Source organism: Scyliorhinus canicula, chromosome 10 (genome assembly GCF_902713615.1).
Source record: "Scyliorhinus canicula chromosome 10, sScyCan1.1, whole genome shotgun sequence".
In the NCBI taxonomy this organism is placed as follows: domain Eukaryota; kingdom Metazoa; phylum Chordata; class Chondrichthyes; order Carcharhiniformes; family Scyliorhinidae; genus Scyliorhinus; species Scyliorhinus canicula.
In genome coordinates this window covers 140,537,047-140,559,351 of record NC_052155.1, presented here as the reverse complement: position 1 = coordinate 140,559,351, position 22,305 = coordinate 140,537,047, and the positions used below count along the sequence as shown (strand labels likewise).

General features: G+C 44.3%; 1 protein-coding gene across 1 annotated transcript in view; it reads right to left on the bottom strand.

The window, feature by feature from the left end:
• Window positions 1-22,305, bottom strand: part of reck (reversion-inducing-cysteine-rich protein with kazal motifs) — a 317,351-nt gene that overhangs the window by 35,118 nt on the left and 259,928 nt on the right. The window contains 2 exon segments of the mRNA XM_038809800.1: window positions 4,959-5,081; window positions 9,172-9,360. Of these exon segments, the coding sequence (XP_038665728.1) occupies window positions 4,959-5,081; window positions 9,172-9,360 (312 nt within the window).

Below are 22,305 nucleotides of genomic sequence, written 5' to 3'. Positions count from 1 at the left end.
AGGCAGGTTGTTTCCACTGGCGGGTGAAAGCAGAACTAGGGGACATAGCCTCAAAATAAGGGGAAGTAGATTTAGGACTGAGTTTAGGAGGAACTTCTTCGCCCAAAGGGTTGTGAATCTATGGAATTCCTTGCCCAGTGAAGCAGTTGAGGCTCCTTCATTACATGTTTTTAAGGTAAAGATAGATAGTTTTTTTGAAGAATAAAGGGATTAATGAATGGCAGAGCAGGCTAGATGGCCTACTCCTGCTCCTAGTTCTTATGTTCTTATGAGACCGATAACTTCTCAAAACAAATTCAGATTTCCAGTGACCAACTTAAAGGAACTGAACGACAAGATTTCAAGTTTGAGCCTCACTGTAATAAATTAAACGCAACATTGACTAAACACTAAACTACACTCTTAACTAGAGAAAAATTCCCTGGTGAATGCTTTAGTATGATTGAAAATCTCCTTTGACATCTGTACTTTATTTTGTCCCTTAAGTAGTCATTCTATCCTCCTGGAACCAGTCCAAAGTGATTGTTAGTTCCCAAGGGCTTGCTTCCTTTCTTTTCTTTTTTGCAGCCTGCGAACTTTTAAACCCTTGTAATGAACCTCAATTGGCTTTATTGGTTGGCCAATTGGAGTATGAGCTCCCTCAACGGTAGCTCATTGAGGGGGCCCATATAATCACCTGCGTAGGCTTTGTGAGCAGTCTTAAATTGACTGGACTGCTAACAGCACTGTTTGTAGCTGCTCCTGTAATATCGTTATTGTAAATAAGTATTGGTGTGGTGATGGAACTCCTGCCTCCCGTGGATTACTACATCTCTGAACTGGCTTTCATGGTAAGGGTTACCCTGGAAATCCCTCCTACTAGCCAAAGCTAGGTGTATCTCTCAGTTCTGTTTAAATCCTCACAAGCTCGCTCTCTTCAATCCAAGCGTGAATTTCCACCTGCATTCTTGCAGGGTGAATCGCTGTCTCGCTCTCTCAGCTCTCTCACTCTCTGATTCTTACAGACCAAAACAGTGAGGTATGTTAAGGAATGGGTTAAGAGACATTCCAATTAAATGTCTAATTGATGTTAAGTATCCAGTAATTGACACTGATATGTAAAGACGCCTCAGGTGGCCTTTGATGCATGTGATTTGATGATAGAATTTTTGTACAGAGTTGTGTTAAAGGAAAATAAAGGTGTTTGTGAGGAGTAGAACTTTGGACTCTGCCCAAATCCCTACCGTTGAATGAGTAGGTTCTTCCACAATTAATTCTACCAAAATGCATTACCTCACATTTATCCAAATTAAACTCCATTTGTCATTCATCGGCCCATTGATCAAGATCCCGTTGCAATCCTAGATAACCTTCTTCATTGTCCACTATGTCATCTGCAAACTTACTAACCATGCCTCCTAAATTCCCATCCAAATCATGAAAAAAAAAACAAATAACAGTGGACCCAGCACTGATCCCTAAGGCAGAGCAGCTAAACGGCTGACCAGGTAGTGATTTTTTAAGGCAAATTTAAAACCCTGGCCTGTATTGGCTTCCTGTGGACTCTTCCCTTCTCAAAGCCCATTTCCATGGCAAGGTGAATCATATGGGCTTTATATTGAGGTGGAAGTGCTGATGAACTACCCTTTAAACTTCCACCTCTATTCTATCTTAAAATTAAAGCATAATGATTTATAAAACCTGACATTCCTCACACCTCCCTGGGTCATAGAATCATCAAATCTTTCAGCATGAAACCAGGCCCTTCAGCCCAACTTGTCCATGCCGCCCAGTTTTTACTGCTAAGCTATTCCCAATTCCCCACATTTGGCCCATATCCCTCCATACCCAACTTGCCCAAATAAGTAAATGCTTTTTAAAAGCCAAAATTGTACCCACCTCTACTACTGCGTCTGGCAGTTCGTTCCAGACACTCACCACCCTCTGTGAAAACATTGCCCTTCTGGACTCTTTTGTATCTCTTCCGCTCACCTTAAACCTATGTCCACTAGTTTTAGACTCTCCCACCTTTGGAAAAGATGTTGACTATCTACCTTATGTATGTCCATCATTATTTCATAAACCTCTATAAGATCACCCCTAAGCCTCCTATGCTCCAGGGAAAAAAGTCCCAGTCTCTCCTTATAACTCAAACCATCAAGTCCCGGTTGCATCCTAGTAAATCTTTTCTGCACTCTTTCTAGTTTAATAATATCCTTTCTATAATAGGGTGACCAGAACTGAACACAGTATTCAAAATGTGGCCGTACTGATATCTTGTACAACTTCAACAAAACATCCAACTCCTTTATTCAATGTTTTGACCATTGAAACCAAACTTGCCGAATGCCTTCTTCACCACACTGCCCACCTGTAACTCCACTTTCAAGGAGCTATGAACCTGTACTCCTAGATCTCTTTGTTCTGTAACTCTGCCCAACTCCCTACTGTTAACTGAGTAGGTTCTTCCCCGATTCATTCTACCAAAATGCATTACCTCACATTTATCCAAATTAAACTCCATCTGCCATTCATCGGCCCACTGGCCCAATTGATCAAGATCCCGTTGCAATCCTAGACAACCTTCTTCAATGTCCACTATGTCATCTGCAAACGTACTAACCATGCCTCTTAAATTCTCATCCAAATCACGAAAAAAATAACAAATAATAGTGGACCCGGCACTGAGGCACACCGCTGGTCAAAGGCCTCCAGTTTGAAAAACAACCATCCATAACCACTATTTGTCTTTTGGCGTCAACCCAATTTTGTGTCTAATTGGCTACCTCACTCTGGATCCTGTGAGATTTAACCTTGTATAACAACCTACCATGCGGTACCTTGTCAAAGGCCTTGCTAAAGTCCATGTAGACAACGTCAATTGCACTGCCCTTACCTACCTTCTTGGTTACCCTTGGGTCTTGGAAGCTTAATCTATTCATTATCAGCAGAGCTATCTAACCTTTGCTTGCATTGTTTGCAGGTCTGATAAAAGGTTATAAGAGATAGGGTTGATAATCATCTTGAAAAGAACAAGTTGTTAGCGATACTCAACACGGTTTTGTGAAGGGTAGGTCATGCCTCACAAACATTGAGTTTTTTGAGAAGGTGACCAAACAGGTGGATGAGGGTAAAGCGGTTGATGTGGTGTATATGGATTTCAGTAAGGCGTTTGATAAGGTTCCCCACGGTAGGCTATTGCAGAAAATACGAAAGTATGGGATTGAAGGTGATTTAGCGGTTTGGATCAGTAATTGGCTAACTGAAAGAAGACAGAGGGTGGTGGTTGATGGCAAATGTTCATCCTGGAGTTCAGTTACTAGTGGTGTACTGCAAGGATCTGTTTTGGGGCCACTGCTGTTTGTCATTTTTATAAATGACCTGGAAGAGGGTGTAGAAGGATGGGTTAGTAAATTTGCAGATGACACGAAGGTCGGTGGATTGTGCTGAAGGATGTTATAGGTTACAGAGGGACATAGATAAGCTGCAGAGCTGGGCTGAGAGGTGGCAGATGGAGTTTAATGTGGAAAAGTGTGAGGTGGTTCACTTTGGAAGGAGTAACAGGAATGCAGAGTACTGAGCTACTTTGGCAGCACGGTAGCATGGTGGTTAGCATAAATGCTTCACAGCTCCAGGGTCCCAGGTTCAGTTCCCGGCTGGGTCACTGTCTGTGTGGAGTCTGCACGTCCTCCCCGTGTGTGCGTGGGTTTCCTCCGGGTGCTTCGGTTTCCTCCCACAGTCCAAAGATGTGCGGGTTAGGTGGATTGGCCATGCTAAATTGCCCGTAGTGTCCTAAAAAGGTAAGGTTAAGGGGGGGGGGGGGGGGGTGTTGGGTTACGGGTAGATACGTGGGTTTGAGTAGGGTGATCATTGCTCGGCACAACATCGAGGGCCGAAGGGCCTGTTCTGTGCTGTACTGTTCTATGGGCTAAGGGCAAGATTCTTGGTAGTGTAGATGAACAGAGAGATCTCGGCATCCAGGTACATAAATCCCTGAAAGTTGCCACCCAGGTTAATAGGGCTGTTAAGAAGGCATATGGTGTGCTAGCCTTTATCAGTAGGGGGATTGAGTTTCGGAGCCACGAGGTCATGCTGCAGATGTACAAAACTCTGGTGCGGCCGCACCTGGAGTACTGCGTGTAGTTCTGGTCACCACATTATAGGAAGGCTTTGGAAAGGGTTCAGAGGAGATTTACTAGGATGTTGCCTGGTATGGAGGAAAGGTCTTACGAGGAAAGGCTCAGGGAATTGAGGTTGTTTTCGTTAGAGAGGAGAAGGCTGAGAGGTGACTTAATAGAGACATATAAGATAGTCAGAGGGTTAGATAGGGTGGACAGTGATAGTCCTTTTCCTCGGATGGTGATGACCAACACGAGGGGACATAAATTGAGGGGTGGTAGATATAGGACAGATGTCAGAGGCAGTTTCTTTACTCTGAGAGTAGTAGGGGTGTGGAACGCCCTGCCTGCAACAGTAGTAGACTCGCCGCATTTAAGTGGTCACTGGATAGATGTATGGATGAAAATGGAAGTATGTAGGTCAGATAGGCTTCAGATGGTTTCATGGGTCAGCGCAACATCGAGGGCCGAAGGACCCGTACTGCGCTGTTATGTTCTATACTGGACAGCCTTCTTCGAGGCAATGTCCAAAGTGGTGGGGGTGAGGGTGGAGCCATGCCCAAAAGTGGCGTTCTTTGGGGTTTCAGACCAGCCAGATCTATTTCTGGGGAGGAGGGCGGACACCCTTGCCTTTGCCTCCCTGATCGCCCACCATAGAATCCTTCAGCGCTTCCCATACAGTGACACTGCAATAATTATTAACTAAAAAGTTACTGTCATGAAAAACAACATTTGGGGTCGCATAACGGCACTGAAGTGGATTTTTCTGAATAGAATATCGAAGAAAACCTTAATGGTAATAAATTATTTTATCTTGTGTTCCAACTTTTAAGAGTATAATGAACTTATTAAAAGTCTGACCTGTGAACATACTCCGATCTAGCCGAGAACTGTATTCACTCAAACACTGACGGTTTGAACAGATTAGTTCCCCAGCGAAACATGAGCATGTGTTGCAGTCCACTTTAAAAGATGTTCCATGACCTGTGGGGCAGAAAACAAAAGCAGGAATTCAGAAAAGGTTTGACCATATTATTAATCAAGTTTAAACAAAAATCTCATATATAGCGATTACTTCAAACACATGCAAGATAGCTGCTGATTTGCTGACACTACTACAACTACTTCACTTCCAATAATAAGCATGCAAGGTGCTTTGAGATGGTAGGTATTGGCCTAAGCTCAATGGTAACCATCTGACCTGACTCACAAGGTTGTGGGTTCAAAGTCCACTCGGAAGACATGAGCACATAAAATGAGCAGTAGCAACTGCTTAAATGTGAACAAGTGATTATAGTTCAAAAATTAATGAATTGTTGGGAATAGTTTGCGATGCCCCTAATCAAGTTTGTTCTTTCTTGATATTGTACCAGCGACTTTAGTCATCACAATTTCTTCAAGATAATTAACTGATTTTACATTTTCTGACAACATTAGAGTTCTTTCAAGAAACATTTGAAATTGTTTGGAGTGACGGCAATATAGGGCGGAATTCTCCACCTCCCGGCCTAGTCGGAGAATCGGCGGCGCTCAAATCGCGCCACACCGCCCCGACGCAGTTTTCCGCAGAGCAGAGAATAGATGTGGTCAGCGCGGCGCATGCTCCGATTCTCCGGCCCGAGCTGGCGCGCTGATGCGCTGGACTTGTTGGGCTGAGCGGCCATCACAAAAAATCCGAGTCCCGACAGTGCCGTTGCAACATCCTCTGAGCCGGTGGGACCTCGGCGTTGAAGGGTCCGGGGGCGTCTCCGTAATGGCCTGGCCCGCAATCGGGGCCCACCCATCGGCGGGCAGGCCTCTCTGGTTAGGGTGCCGGCTCCTGTAGCCCTGCGCCATTTGGCGTCGAGGCCGGTGCGGGGAAGAAGGCTCATGCGCTAGTTGGCGCCGGCCCAACTGCACATACACGAACCCCGCAGCGCCGGGTTCACGCCGGGATCGGCAGCTGGAGCGGCATGGGCCACTCCGGCGTCGTGCTAGCCCCCTGTGGGCCGGAGAATGGGGTCCCGGAACGGGCTCTGACGGAGTAAAACACTCCCGTTTTTACGCCAGCATCGACACTTAGTCGCTCGATGAGAGAATCCCGCCCATAGTTTATCTCATTTTTGAAATAACTGTTATTCATTTAGAACATAGACCAGTACAGGCCCTTCGGCTCACAATGCTGTGCGGACCACTTATCCTAATCTAAGATCAACCTAACCTACACCCCTTCAATTTACTGCTGTCCATGTGCCTGTCCAAGAGTATCTTAAATGTCCCTAATGACTCTGACTCTACCACCGCCGCTGGCAGTGCATTCCACACACCCACCACTCTGTGTAAAGAACCTACCTCTGACATCTCCCCTGTGCCTTCCTCCAATCACCTTAAAATTATGTCCCCTCGTGACAGCCATTTCCGCTCTGGGGAAAAGTCACTCTATCCATGCCTCTCATCACATTGTACACCTCTATCAAGTCACCTCTCTTCCTTCTTCGCTCCAGTGAGAAAAGCCCTAGCTCCCTCAACCTTTCTTCATAAGGCATGCCCTCCAGTCCAGGCAGCATCCTGGTAAATCTCCTCTGCACCCTCTCCAAAGCTTCCACATTCTTCCTATAATGAGGCCACCAGAACTGGACACAATATTCCAAGTGTGGTCTAACCAGAGTTTTACCTCGCTGCAGCAAAACCTTGCGGCTCTTAAACTGAATCCCACTGTTAATGAAAGCCATCACACCATACGCCTTCTTAACAAACAGCTGTTTGTACATTAATATTATTTCTCGAATCACTTTCGGAATATGTTAAACAACATATAGGAAAGTTTCACCTTGATAATTATTTATAATTAGTTTGTAGTTTAGTTATGGCATTAGTCAAATCATCAAAATATCCCAAACCAATGTGGTTTTATGCTGAATATTTCAACACGAGCTCATCACTTGACTTGGTGTTAGCTTCACACACAAAATTGACAAAGGAGGAAGAACATATGTCTTTAAGTCAGTGACGTCAAGGCTGAACAATTACTGGCATGGAACCATCCACCCCCCTTGCAATTAAAATGATCAGTTCCATTCTCTAAATTCCAACTCCTATTGTGCAAAGAAAAACAAGTGTTAAAACATTCAGCTTTGTACATTAGATTAATGCAGTTTAACTTGTGATGTTTAAAGGAAGTAACTTTATTTCATAGTCTTGTAACCTTTGATTTTGTAAGTTTAGAATTAAGTTCTGTAATTAACTTTTGGAACTCTGTAGTTCTTTTAAATTTTACTATCTGTTAGTTGAATGCATTGTGTAATATTTAGCACACCAATCACTTTCAAGCAATGATTTTATGTGTATTTTATATAGAACTTGTGTAATTTATGTAACATTGTAAGTTTTGTAAAACACTGGCAGAAACAACAAAAAAATACTATAACAAAGTAGTTGTCTCCTCATAAATACATTGATTAGTGCCTGTTTCACATCAATTAGACATCTGGGCCAATTAATCTATCTTCCCAGACATTGCATGCTGTCTTATCTCAAGTCAAAGCAGACATCAAAACCATTCTCACTTGTTTATTAGTTTCAAGGTTACGAGCAGTTTTACCACTCTATCCTTTGTTTTAAATACAAAGTAACTTATTTCAAATAACCAGAGTGAAGTAACAGCAACCTTCAAATCACCTGTACAAAACACAGAGACACTGCTGGGGGTCTGACTTAATACCAATTAAAGAAGTTTTGAGATGATGAGCTCCAAGATATTTATGGGCTTATAAGGGCATGACAGCATATTTCCCCCATCCTGAACAAATGGGCAAGGAAGATGTCATGAAACATTTGTCGTAACAAGCAGTAACTAAGTAAAAAACAAACTTTAGAGAGAGGGATGGTCCCACAAGTAATTGACAACTTGGAGGGCCAATCGCGACAATGGGAAATTATATCAATAGATGACCATCACCTTTGAGAAATCAATTAGAAACTGATCATGCCCACCTAGACCTATGAGAAATCAATTAGAAACTGATCATGCCCACCTAGACCAATCACAAATTGATCATGCATCCCTTAAGCCAATTAAGAAATAGCATCGCCTCATTTAGGCCAATTCGAATTGCATAACATCATCGATCACGTTGTGGGTTAGAATGAGTTAATAAGCAGCAGCTTTCACTGAGCAAGTTGTGCTGTTGTTCTGAGGGAAGCCGAAGTTATGGAAAGAGAACAGAGACGAAATGTGAAGCTGCACCCACAGCTGAACTGGAAATCAAAATCTGCAGTACGCTAGTTACGTCTCACCCTGTCTTTGATAGGTATTAATCTACAACTTAAAGATTTCCTGAGTTACATCACCAAACTCTCCCCTGGTTGCCTAAATGGTTAAAGTTTAAATGAACACAATTAGAATTTAAATTCAAGTAGTACCTAGGAATTACAACGGTTTAAAGGCCAGAGGCATAGAGATGCTCCTGACCTTTAAAAATGGCAGGTCGACTCAGATTCGGACGTCCATGGTAAGGCAAAATGGTAAAATAACCACGGTGGAACTTTTAAATAGTCTGCCTCAGCACTTGGAAGACACTGTGGCTGCTTCTGATATACATTAATATATAGGCCCAACTCCATCGTGTACCAGCACATGCCCCTCCCAGAGTTAAAATTGGACCTGCCAGGTACTTTCTCCTGAGGGGGCACAGCAAGCTGGGCAATTGCCTAAATTGCGCTACCTACTTCTGAAAGGAAAATCTAGCACTGAATAACTGAAAGCAGTAACAAAGCTGCAAGAAATCCATTAATTTATGTCACTTCTCTAAAGAATATTAAAGACCCAAGTTAAAGGTTCAAATATTTCATTCTTTTTCCATACGAACTGCACACAAAGCATTCACTGCTTCTTTACAGTAGTGCTGTTTACAGACTAAATTAAAATAACAATACAGTTTGCTCAAAATGGAAATCTCAGATTTGCTTCGGGACTCCGAGCTTGATCAGACTCGTGTCTTGAACTCATCTTAAATCTGTTTTTCGTGGCTTTGATAATATAATACATTCTTCAATACCTTATAGTATATACATCCATATAAAGTGAAAAACATACTTTTCCTCTGGCCTCCTACAATGCAGGTTTTTTGCACATCAATACAAGGCATCTCCAAGCAATTTTCCAACCGTCCACTTGGGCCACAAGTGCACACCCTGTAACAACCCATTTCTCCGCTTGCCACAGGAAGCTGAATCAGGGTGTCCTGCTGGACAAGGAAATCAGAAGCCTCTCCCAGTTTGCATCCTGAAACAAAAAAAAATCACACTGTCTCAATGTGCAGATAATCAGTAAGTAAAGAGTTTGGAAAACAAAGCATCACTGACAATTTCAAATCAAGGCATGTTTGCATATGCGTTTTGAAGCTAAACAGAAATCAGGAACAATTAAAGTGCAGTAACTTAATTATCCCTGCAATAAATTCCCAGTTGCATTACAAAATTTCGTAGGCATCCTTTGTTCAAGACAAATCAAGCTTGATCACACACTATCTTTGCTCAATGCTTGATTTTTTACTTTAGGGTTAACATACACTGAATGCAGCAGAGAAAGTGAGGAAAAAAGCAGGGAATGTGTGTGTGAGTGAATGGGAGGAGGGGGGATGGTGTAGGGAGAGAGAGAATGAGCAGATTCACAAGAAAATGCATTACCACACCAACAGCAGCAAATGCTAAGACACCTGCCACTGTTGTGCTTTAATACCCATCACAGATCCAGATGCTCGCACAAATGCTCCTTTTGATGGGATGATCTATGTTGCCTGGGACACTGCGTGAATTTTCCCAAAGCTAAAGCTCAGGGTTGGAGACTTGGACTAGACGTGTGACACATACCCGAGTAATGTCCCACCGCTTAATTTCTTGTGCAACTCAGTGTAATTCAACCCCACCTACCACCCACAATATCCCAACAGCCCCCCGATCTGACTACCTCTATCCCACTAAACACTGATTTCACCCCCTTCCAAAACATCCACGCAACCACTACTCAGTCACCATCACTCCCCAAATACTTAGGGCTGGATTCTCTATTGCCCGATGCTGATATCGTAATTGCCGATTGGGCGGAGGATCGACTCCGACATCCAAATCGGGGCTGGCGCCGGTTTGACGCCAGTCAGCCATGCTCCGTCTCCTTGGAAATGGCATCATCGTGTTGAGCGCTGTTGCAACAGCATTGGTGCGTCATCGGCCGGCCCTCCCACGGTCCTCCGCCCCCGATGGGCTGTGTTCCAACAGTGTGGGACACATGTGGTCTCAGCTGTGCGAGAACCCAGCATGACGGCTGTGGACTGTGTTCAGCGCCGCCACACTTCGCTGGGATCCATGTCGCTGGCCCTGGGGGGGGGGGGGGGGCTTCCACGAGGGCTTGGGGGGGGGGGGGGGGGGGGGCTTCCACGAGGGCTGGGGGGGGGGCTTCCACGAGGGCTGGGGGGACTGGTGTCGCGGATGGTGGGCCGGGTCCGCACACGGCTGGCGACATGTTGTACGGCGCGTCAGCTGCAGGTGCAGGTTGTCAGTTCAATTTTTGGCGCAGGAGCTTTACCCCGCGCTGCTATTAGCCCTTCACCAGTCCTGGAATCGGTGAGGGTTTCACACAGAAATTTTGGTCATAAAAAAGCATACCTGCTCCGTTGGCATCAACACTTAGTTGCTGAAACGGAGAATTAAAGCCAGTACATGATGATAATGCAAGTTTAATAAAACCAAATCGCTTTGCAGCTCACTATATAGAGAAGTGGCAGATAAGCAGAACAATGTTAGCAGGTGCCAACAGCATGTACTGGTAAGGAGTTGGGAGGGTAAAAGGCACTCGTCCTGAAAGGAAGCATTTTTCATCCCTCCCCAGTTTTCCGGTGGCTTTATCTCCAGCTACCTGATGTACATTCAACAGATATGCAAGGAAACCTAATGGGGACAAGGATTATTTATTATCTTTTTCTTTGCATTCCCCCTCCACATGAGAGAATTTTACACATTCTCTGAATATAAGGGAACAGTTCACAAGCATGCATATTTGGGGGGAAAAAGGGGGAAACTGAAATACATTTTATAGCCAGGAGAACAAGCGGAACTTGAAAATACAAGTCTCATCTTGGATGATATTCTGTTCCTGATGCATTAGTTGGCTGGATTGTTTTAAAATTCCATGCCCTCTTTCTCAGAGTTCTCACATTTCACTTTAGACACTTACATTTAGTAGACACATACTAATCAAAACTTTCGCCAACAGCGCAGTAATCTTAAAAAACCTCTGAACTTCATAACTAAACAATTTCTAGATCCAGCATCAATCCCAATTTAGACCTCCACTCATTTTCTTCAGTAAAGTTAGGAGTTACTGAACTGCTGTTTGTGCAACAAACCGAACTCACACCGAGCTAGGTGAATGACCTTAATGCAGGCTAAAGTGTGTTTGGTGTGGATATTTTTAAAATAAGGGGCAATGTAGCATGGCCGATCCATCTATCCTGCACATCGTTTGGTTGTGGGGAGATCCATGCAGACACATGGGGAGATTGTGCAAACTCCACACTTACAGTTACCCTGGGCTGGGATCGAATCCGGATCCTCGGTTCCATGAGGCAGCAGTGCTAACCACTGCACCCCCACACTGACCTGTTTTGTGAAGATTTTGGTCGCTAAAATTAGATCAATTCGCTGAGTACTGCAATGTTAGTTGCTACCTGCAGGTATCAAATGCGAGGTTCCATCCAGTATTCTAATGTGAAATAAGCACCTGGTCCACAACCAACTGTCTCAAACAATAATTTCCTCGATCTGCATCCTGGTCCATGTGAAATGTGGGGATCACTTAGTTAAGAAATGAGGAGCTCTTATTCATGTACATTTTGTCACACCTAACAGCCCGTGGGTTGCTCTGTAACATTGCAGTAGGTAAAAATATTCAGTGAATGCTGGTGTACAGAATGAGTAGACCCATCTCAGTCGAACACAGAGAATGAAGTCTCCTCTTCCACAAAAGATACGGCTTCCTTCTAAACGGTAAACACCCAGCTTCACCAGCAGAGACTGGCTGGTAGAAGGTCGGGCAAAGATTATATAATGTGTTGCTGCTCCTTAAAAATTCAAGCACAGAGTCCTGATACTATCCAGGTAATGAATTGTGGCTAGTGATTAAAACCATTGGCTTATGGCCATTCAAGACCAATTGTTCATCCTCATCTGCAATTGCTAAAGGTCAGTGATTTTAGAACATAGAACACTACAGCGCAGTACGGGCCCTTCGGCCCTCGATGTTGTGCCGATCTGTGAAACCATCTGAAGCCTATCTGACCTATACTATTCCATTTTCATCCATATGTCTATCCAGTGACCACTTAAATGCCCTTAAAGTTGGGGAGTCTACTACTGTTGCAGGCAGGGCGTTCCACACCCCTACTACTCTCTGTGTAAAGAAACTGCCTCTGACATCTGTCCTATATCTATCACCCCTCAATTTAAAGCTATGTCCCCTCGTGTTGGTCATCACCATCCGAGGAAAAAGACTCTCACTGTCTACCCTATCTAACCCTCTGACTACCTTATATGTCTCTATTAAGTCACCTCTCAGCCTTCTCCTCTCTAACGAAAACAACCTCAATTCCCTGAGCCTTTCCTCGTAAGACCTTCCCTCGATACCAGGCAACATCCTAGTAAATCTCCTCTGAACCCTTTCCAAAGCTTCCACATCCTTCCTATAATGTGGTGACCAGAACTGCACGCAGTACTCCAGGTGCGGCCGCACCAGAGTCATGTACAGCTGCAGCATGACCTTGTGGTTCCGAAACTCAATCCCCCTGCTTATAAAGGCCAGCACACCATATGCCTTCTTAACAGCCCTATTAACCTGGGTGGCAACTTTCAGGGATTTATGTACCTGGATGCCGAGATCTCTCTGTTCATCTACACTACCAAGAATCTTGCTATTAGCCCAGTACTCTGCATTCCTGTTACTCCTTCCATAGAACAGTACAGCACAGAACAGGCCCTTCGGCCCTCGATGTTGTGCCGAGCATTGTCCGAAACCAAGATCAAGCTATCCCACTCCCTGTCATTCTGGTGTGCTCCATGTGCCTATCCAATAACCGCTTGAAAGTTCCTAAAGTGCCCGACTCCACTATCACAGCAGGCAGTCCATTCCACATCCTAACCCGAGTAAAGAACCTACCTATCCCTCCTGTATCTCCCACCCTGAATCTTATAGTTATGCCCCCTTGTAACAGCTACATCCACCCGAATTTTCAAGACTTTTTTCACAGGGGAGCATCTTGAAAGATTGACAATTTGCAAATACTGTCTTAATCACGTTCTGAAAAAGATGATTATTATTCCAGAAAATATTTAATCGCATACAGAAAATAAATAATGTGCTAGTAAATAAACAAATCCAGACAAATAAAGAGAATACTGTGCTCACGGCACAGTATATCCAGCCTCGGTTGAGAGAAATTTGACAATTTGAACAAGGACAGAAGAGATATCTGAAAATTCCACCTTTTATTCAACTGTGGCTAGCATTAATATATTCGGATAAAAACGGAGAATGCTGAAAAATCTCAACACGATTCACAGTATTTGTCACAGTTCGCGTTTCAGGCCATTTATCAGCTTTGAGACAGAGTCATCCAGACTCGAAACGTTAGTTCCTTTCTCTCTCCACAGGTGCTGTCAGATCTGTTGAGAATGTCCCAGTATTTTCTGTTTTGCTTCAGATTCCAGCATCCGCAGTAATTTGCTTTGACCTTTCATCAGAACTGGCATAGAGGCCGCCGAACTGAAACATTAACTGTGTGTGCGTGTATGTGTCTCTCTGTTCCCCTTTCCCCGCAGATGTTGCCAGTCCTGCTGAGGATTTTCCAGCATTTTCTCTTTGTATTTCAGAGTTTTGGTTTTGAGTCAATAGATGAGCTATTGTTCTGCTCATGCATCACCCACAACCAGTATAGACTGTCATGTCTCATCAAGCAATTTAACAACTTTGGTTCTTATACAGGACAGCACCTTAAGAAGGATATCTTAATTTACAAATTTTACAGGACGAGTTGGAAGATTTTGTGAACTGAATAACGTTTGCCATAGTGTTGACATGGCGCATAGCTCTTGCTTTATTTTTGAGTATAATACTGTATAGAAAGTTCCAAACAGAACCACATTCTCTTTCTGATCTGGAGCTCAACATTTTCACTGAATTAAAATCCAATGTATACTTTCAAGCAAAGTATTGGGTGAAGCTGTTCTATTTTTACACATTATCTTGTGGATTATAATTTTACAATAAACTCTATTGTTTATTTGAAACAGGTTAAAATATGCCATGCAGCATCATTCGACAGTATAAACACTTCTCATGCGATTCAATAACCGAGATACACCCATGGCCAGATGAGCAGTCCTTGAAACTTGTAAGTGGTTTCAAAAGAATCAACTGCAGAAATGACAGGCAGCTTAATCCTTGACCAAATTAAACTGGTGTCGCCCTATTGGCTTTGCCAATGAGAAATATTATGCACTAACTCAGGGTTTTTCAAGCTCAGGGTCGCGACCCAATGGGTGTCGGGAGGGTCGCGGAGCGACGGTTGTGGTGTTCCCGACTGCGGGAAGACGACCCCAATGGCCGTGACAGGCTTTTAAGTAAGCCGGCCGCGGGCAGTCCCGGATTGGCTGTGGCATTTGATAGGGCAGGGAGACATGAGGCTGGGCTGTGTGCTGGTCACTGCGCGCACAGGGGTCTGTGGAGACGGGGGCTGACAGGCATCCACGTGTGCGTGCGATGCAAATGGTGGTGGCCCCAGCTTGGAGCTCCCGCTCTGGTGTTTGTCCTCTGCGCTCTGCTTGGCTCGTCCCCCGTCACCAACTGGCAATATGCGACCTGCGGCTCCGTGGTCAAGCAGTTCACAACGATTGTTTTCACTCCCACGACGTGAAGTACTGGTGGGAAAGTGGTCAGCAGTCCGTGACTCGGGTGGTTGAAGCTACTGGACAGTGAGAAGGAAGCCATGCCCCGTTTGTCATTGTGACATTGTATGTGTTTGATAAGTTACTTCATTTCGTCTAAAGTCATAGTTTGTAAAGTAAAAACAAGATTGTACTTTTTTTATATACTTGTTTAAATTTCTAAAGAAATGGGAATATATTTAAACAAGGTTTGTGTGTAAATGCAAGGATGTGCATGTTCAACTGAAATTGCTTTAATTTTCAGTAATACAAGTCATAAACTTGGAAACAATCAGGTATTGGAAATAAAGTTTCAAAGCAAAAAAAGGCTGGCCTTTAAGTATGAACAATCGAGTCGCCGCTGCAAGAGGCAGCGGCACTCACGCGCCCAGCATGTACACTGATACGACGCGCCCTATCCATCCGTGGCTTGGGCACAAAATCACGGAGGAGAAATTCCTCCATTTTATAGCTGTCAGCAAGCAAGCACAGGACTGTGTGAAGAACTGAAAATGGATCGTTTTGTAATAAGGAAGAGGGAGCCAGAGACACAAACAAGTATGGATCTCACAACTGAAGCTGATAGAGAGCTTCACAGGAGTGTCCACGGCAGGACAAGGCAGTGCTGGTGTAAGCTGTATCCAAAGCTCCAGGGCCTCGGTGAACAAATAATTAAGAAGTAACTGAAATTGGGAACAAAACAGTACAAAGATGATTTTTTGAGGTATGGCTTTAATTGTGCCAATGCAAATCAGGATGCAAAGTCCATGTATGTTATATGCTTATGTTAGGGGCTTTTCACAGTAACTTCATTGGAGCCTACTCGTGACAATAAGCGATTTTCATTTCATTTCATTTCATGCAGGGAAGTACTGGCAAATAAAACCCTCAAATTTTCAAAGGCATTTAAAGCGTAAGCATGACGGGTTTTGAGGAAAAAACTCTTGATTTTTTTTCATAGGATGCAGCGAGAACTTAAATCGTCAGCTGAAGTCCTTCCAGAAATATAACATTGAATGACTAAGCAAGTGAGATTTTGAGGACCAAGCAGGCTCACCTGCAGCATTAAAGGTAAGCAATAATGGTGTGTCGTGAAGGTTGGTGGAGTGGGTCGCTAAGGTCAGGTCGCTAAGGTCGGCCGGCATGGGTCGCAAACGTTGGTCAGTGTGGGTCCCAAAGTTCTGCCAGTTGGTAAAAGTGGTTCCCGGGAAAAATAGTTTGAAAAACACTGCCGTAACCCCACCTAACCTTTTTGGACACGAAGGGCAATTTAGCATGGTCAATCCACATAACCTGCACATCTTTGGACTGTGGAAGGAAACGGGAGCACCTGGAGGCAACCCACGCAGACACGGGGAGAATGTGCAGACTCCACACAAACAGTGACTCAAGCCAGAAATCGAACCTGGGACCCTGGAGCTGTGAAGCAACTGTGCTAATCACTGTCCCGGTTTTGGTTGCTACTTCTACAGAGCACCCAAGTAGTTTGCTTGATCAATACACAGCATGACCTTTCATTCAATACATCCCTAAATTTGTCCCTTGCCTTCAGATATATATTTGGCCTAGTTTTATTTGGCTAAGTATAGTGGAACTATACTTAACGTCTCGAATGCTAGCATCCTAAAAGATCCATATTTTTCTGAATCAGACTATATAGTGCATTAATATTTGTTCTACCTCCAATCTACAAATTTGAGCTTACTTTTGATTTCTTCATCTGAGTTATGTATGTTGATTATAGGAATAATAGGAACCAAAACCAGTTAATTCTGTTCAGTCCATATTGCATTAAAGTGGTCAGCTGCACTGGACATAGTAAAAGCCAAACTAACTCTCCCATTGAAGCTCATCTTTGAATCCTGTAAAATACTTCCATCAAAGCCCAAACCTCAAGAACCTTAACTTTCTCTCTCTCTCTCATCAGCATCAATGTATAAGGAATTTGCTAATGTTTTGTCTGAGCTGTGCTGTCAGATAGAGTATCCTCAGCTTCTGACGCGTTTGAGTAACGGAGCCCTTCTTAAATATCAGTATAATTTGAATATGTGTGAGGTTATTCATTTTGGAAGCAAAAACAGGAAGGCAGATTACTACCTGAACGGTTGTAAATTGGGAGAGGGGAGTGTGCAGCGGGACATTGGTGTCTTTGTGCACCATTCGCTGAAGGTAAGCATGCAGGTGCAGCAGGCGGCTAATGGTATATTGGCCTTCATTGCAAGAGGTTTCGAGTATAGAAGCAGGGATGTGTTGCTGCAATTGTACAGGGCCTTGGTGAGGCCACACTTGAAGTATTGTGTGCAGTATTGGTCTCCTTCTCTGAGGAAGGTTGTTCTTGTTCTCGAGGGAGTGCAGCAAAGGTTTACCAGACTGATTCCAGGGATGGCGGGATTGTCATATGAGGAGAGATTGACTAGGTTGGGATTGTTCTCGCTGGAGTTCAGAAGAATGAGGGGGATCTCATAGAGACTTAAAAAATTCTAACAGGACAAGACAGGGTAGATGCAGGGAAGATGTTATCAATGATAAGTGTGCCCAGAACCAGGGGTCACAGCCGGAGGATTCAGGGTAAACCATTTCAGACAGAGATGAGGAGACATTTCTTCACCCAAAGAGTGGTGAGCCTGTGGAATTCATTACCGCAGGAAGTAGTTGATGCTAAAACTTTGAATATATTCAAGAGGCGGCTGGATTATAGCACTTGGGGAGAATGGGATCAATGGCTATGGGGAGAAAGCAGGATTAGGCTATTGAAGGGCAGCACGGTGGCGCAGTGGGTTAGCCCTGCAGCCTCAAGGCGCCGAGGTCCCAGGTTCGATCCCGGCTCTGGGTCACTGTCCGTGTGGAGTTTGAACATTCTCCCCGTGTTTGCGTGGGTTATGCCCCCACAACCCAAAAATGTGCAGGCTAGGTGGATTGGCCACTAAATTTCCCCTTAATTGGAACACTAAATATATATATAAAAAAAAAGGATTAGGCTATTGAGTTGGATGATCAGCCATGATCGTGATAAATGGTGGAGCAGGCTCGAAGGGCCAAAGGCCTCCGCCTGCTCCTATCTTCTATGTATGTATGTATCTGTTTTAAAATTACTTTTCACCAATTTGCATTCCTGTCTTCATTTGAAATGATAAGTCTGGACATTTGCACCCAAGTCAGCTATCGGGAGTCAGGAAATTTCCTGATTCACTGCTCCCTTGAATTAAGAGATCCTCCCTCCAGGGGGGCGGGAAGGAGTCAGGCCCCCATCCCTGAATGCAGACACTCTCCATAAAAAAGTAAGAATCAGGAGCAGGCCATTCAGCCCCATGAGCTTGCACTGCCATTCAATATCTCACTGTGGCCTCAATCCACATTCCTACTTATCTCCAAATACCTTTGATTCGCTTGTTTGTCAAGAATCTTAGCTCACTCTGCCTCAAAATTATTCAATGACCCTGCGTCCATCGTTGTCTGGGGAAGGGAGTTCCAAAGGTGAATGACCCTCAGAAAATGTTCCCCTAATCTCCATCTTAAATGGGAGACTCCCTTATTTTTAAACAGTGTCCCCTAGTTCTAGCCTCTCCCACAAGGGGAAACATCATTTTGGTGTCCACCTTGTCAAGTCCCCTCAAAATCTTAAATGTTTCAAGATCACCGCCTCTGCATACAAGCCCAGCCTGTTTGATCTTTCCTCAAAAGATAACCACCCCCATATCCCTGGTATCAGTGACTTGAATCTTCTCCAAACTACCTCTAATGCATTGATGTGCATCCAACGTAAGCCCCCAATGACCACAATGCCCCCAACTTCGGCCAACCCATCAAACTTAGCTATTACACACTCCAGTATCCAGATTTATACCCATAAAGACAACTAATTGTTTAACAAACGTTGAACTGAGAACCAAATTCTGAACTTGGATTCCATAATAAGATAAGGATAGGTTGTGGAGAGCAGCCAAGCATTACAAAAGCTATTATAACTACAAGGAAAGATGATTTTCAACACTCACTGGCACAGACAGCCTTTAAAAAATTTGTAACGATTGGGGATTTAAACAACTTAACAGTTCTACAGACCTTCTCTGCCCATCAGGAGCATTTACAACTACTCCTTAAAGTTGTAACTCTCACACTGCAGGTTCAGAATGTTGTTGCAGCGGAAATTAGGTCTGTTCAAACTTAGCACTGAATTCAAGTAGTGCTGCAAAGTTTGAGTTTCCCCATGTGAGTTATGCCCCGTCCCCTTTCCCCTGCTGCAAAAATGGGATGTGCCGATGTTGTGGAGTATCTAAAGACATTCAATACAGAGTCACCTGAAGGTAAAACAAGCAGCAGTTTATTTAAGACAAGTATGCATACAGGTGGCAGTGGACTCTCAAAATGCACAAAGAGACAATTCAAAGGTACACAATTTCTGTCAGTTATTTATACCATTTTTGTGATGTCCCATCATTAACTCACAATGCTCTCATCCTGTACATCTAGTTACAAAATAATCACGGAATGACCTGACCTGCCAACAATTTAGTGAATCACGAACCTTGTCTCAGCTAGTCTGATGATTTAATACATTTGTCCAGTCATCTGCATATCTTAGCCTGGCTTGGCCCGTAGGTCAAAATCACTCCTGACGATTTGGCCACATTCCCTACTTCATCCACTCCAATTTTTTTTTTTACTGCAAATACTTTTGAAACCTAAACCAGCAACTTGACCAAGACTGAGTGTTTCCCATAATACACCACTGCAGCTGGAAATGGGGCAGGACTTTCAGATCTGGTCTCGTCCATCAGTTTTAAAGGTCCGCGGAGTCTCCATGATTCCTTGAAAATTCAGGTCATTTTCTGTGTTACTTTATATCAGTTCACTTTATTGACAACACTTCATACTTTATATGCCTCAATAATCCCTAACAATCATTTTTTGCAAGCTAACCTTGCAAAATTTTGCAATTTTCCTGTCCGTCCGCGCCAATCCACACATTTGCTGAGGTAATCCAGGTAAGACCTCCGCAAAGCCATCCGAGATGCCAAGAGAGAATATCAAACCAAGCTAGAGTCACAGACAGACTCTCGGCGGTTGTGGCAAGGACTAAACAACATAACGGGCGACAAAGCGAAGCCGAGCAGTATCTCTGGCAACAGCGCACTCCTCCCCGATGAATTTAATGCATTCTATGTTCGGTTCGAGCAGGTAACCAACAATCCGCTGTCGAGTGCCCCAGCAGCCCCTAATTCACCCATACCCACCATCACAGCTTCCGAAGTCAGATCGGCCTTCCTGAAAGTGAACCCTCGGAAGGCGACGGGCCCAGACGGGATCCCTGGTCGTGCACTCAGAGCCTGCGCGGACCAGCTGGCAGAGGTATTCGCAGACATAGAACATAGAACGATACAGCGCAGTACAGGCCCTTCGGCCCTCGATGTTGCACCGACATGGAAAAAAAAACTAAAGGCCATCTAACCTACACTATGCCCTTATCATCCATATGCTTATCCAATAAATTTTTAAATGCCCTCAATGTTGGCGAGTTCACTACTGTTGCAGGTAGGGCATTCCACGGCCTCACCACTTTTTGCGTAAAAAACCCACCTCTGACCTCTGTCCTATATCTATTACCCCTCAATTTAAGGCTATGTCCCCTCGTGCTAGCCACCTCCATCCGCGGGAGAAGGCTCTCGCTGTCCACCCTATCTAACCCTCTGATCATTTTGTATGCCTCTATTAAGTCACCTCTTAACCTTCTTCTCTCTAACGAAAACAACCTCAAGTCCATCAGCCTTTCCTCATAAGATTTTCCCTCCATACCAGGCAACATCCTGGTAAATCTCCTCTGCACCCGTTCCAAAGCTTCCACGTCCTTCCTATAATGAGGCGACCAGAACTGTACGCAATACTCCAAATGCGGCCGTACTAGAGTTTTGTACAACTGCAACATGACCTCATGGCTCCGGAACTCAATCCCTCTACCAATAAAGGCCAACACACCATAGGCCTTCTTCACAACCCTATCAACCTGGGTGGCAACTTTCAGGGATCTATGTACATGGACACCGAGATCCCTCTGCTCATCCACACTACCAAGAATTTTACCATTAGCCAAATATTCCGCATTCCTGTTATTCTTTCCAAAGTGAATCACCTCACACTTCTCCACATTAAACTCCATTTGCCACCTCTCAGCCCAGGTCTGCAGCTTATCTATGTCCCTCTGTAACCTGCAACATCCTTCCGCACTGTCTACAACTCCACCGACTTTAGTGTCGTCTGCAAATTTACTCACCCATCCTTCTGCGCCCTCCTCTAGGTCATTTATAAAAATGACAAACAGCAACGGCCCCAGAACAGATCCTTGTGGTACGCCACTCGTAACTGAACTCCATTCTGAACATTTCCCATCAACTACCACTCTCGTCTTCTTTCAACTAGCCAATTTCTGATCCACATCTCTAAATCACCCTCAATCCCCAGCCTCCGTATTTTCTGCAATAGCCGACCGTGGGGAACCTTATCAAACGCTTTACTGAAATCCATATACACCACATCAACTGCTCTACCCTCGTCTACCTGTTCAGTCACCTTCTCAAAGAACTCGAAGGTTTGTGAGGCATGACCTACCCTTCACAAAACCATGCTGACTATCCCTAATCATATTATTCCTATCTAGATGATTATAAATCGTATCTTTTATAATCCTCTCCAAGACCTTACCCACCACAGACGTTAGGCTCACCGGCCTATAGTTACCGGGGTTATCTCTACTCCCCTTCTTGAACAAAGGGACCACATTTGCTATCCTCCAGTCCTCTGGCACTATTCCTGTAGCCAATGATGACCTAAAAATCAAAGCCAAAGGCTCAGCAATCTCTTCCCTGGCTTCCCAGAGAATCCTAGGATAAATCCCATCCGGCCCCGGGGACTTATCTATTTTCACCTTGTCCAGAATTGCCAACACTTCTTCCCTACGCACCTCAATGCCATCTATTCTAATAGCCTGGGTCTCAGCATTCTCCTCCACAATATTATCTTTTTCTTGAGTGAAAACTGACAAAGTATTCATTTAGTATCTCGCTTATCTCCTCAGCCTCCACACACAACTTCCCACCACTGTCCTTGACTGGCCCTACTCTTACCCTAGTCATTCTTTTATTCCTGACATACCTATAGAAAGCTTTTGGGTTTTCCTTGATCCTACCTGCCAAAGACTTCTCATGTCCCCTCCTTGCTCGTCTCAGCTCTCTCTTTAGATCCTTCCTCGCTTCCTTGTAAC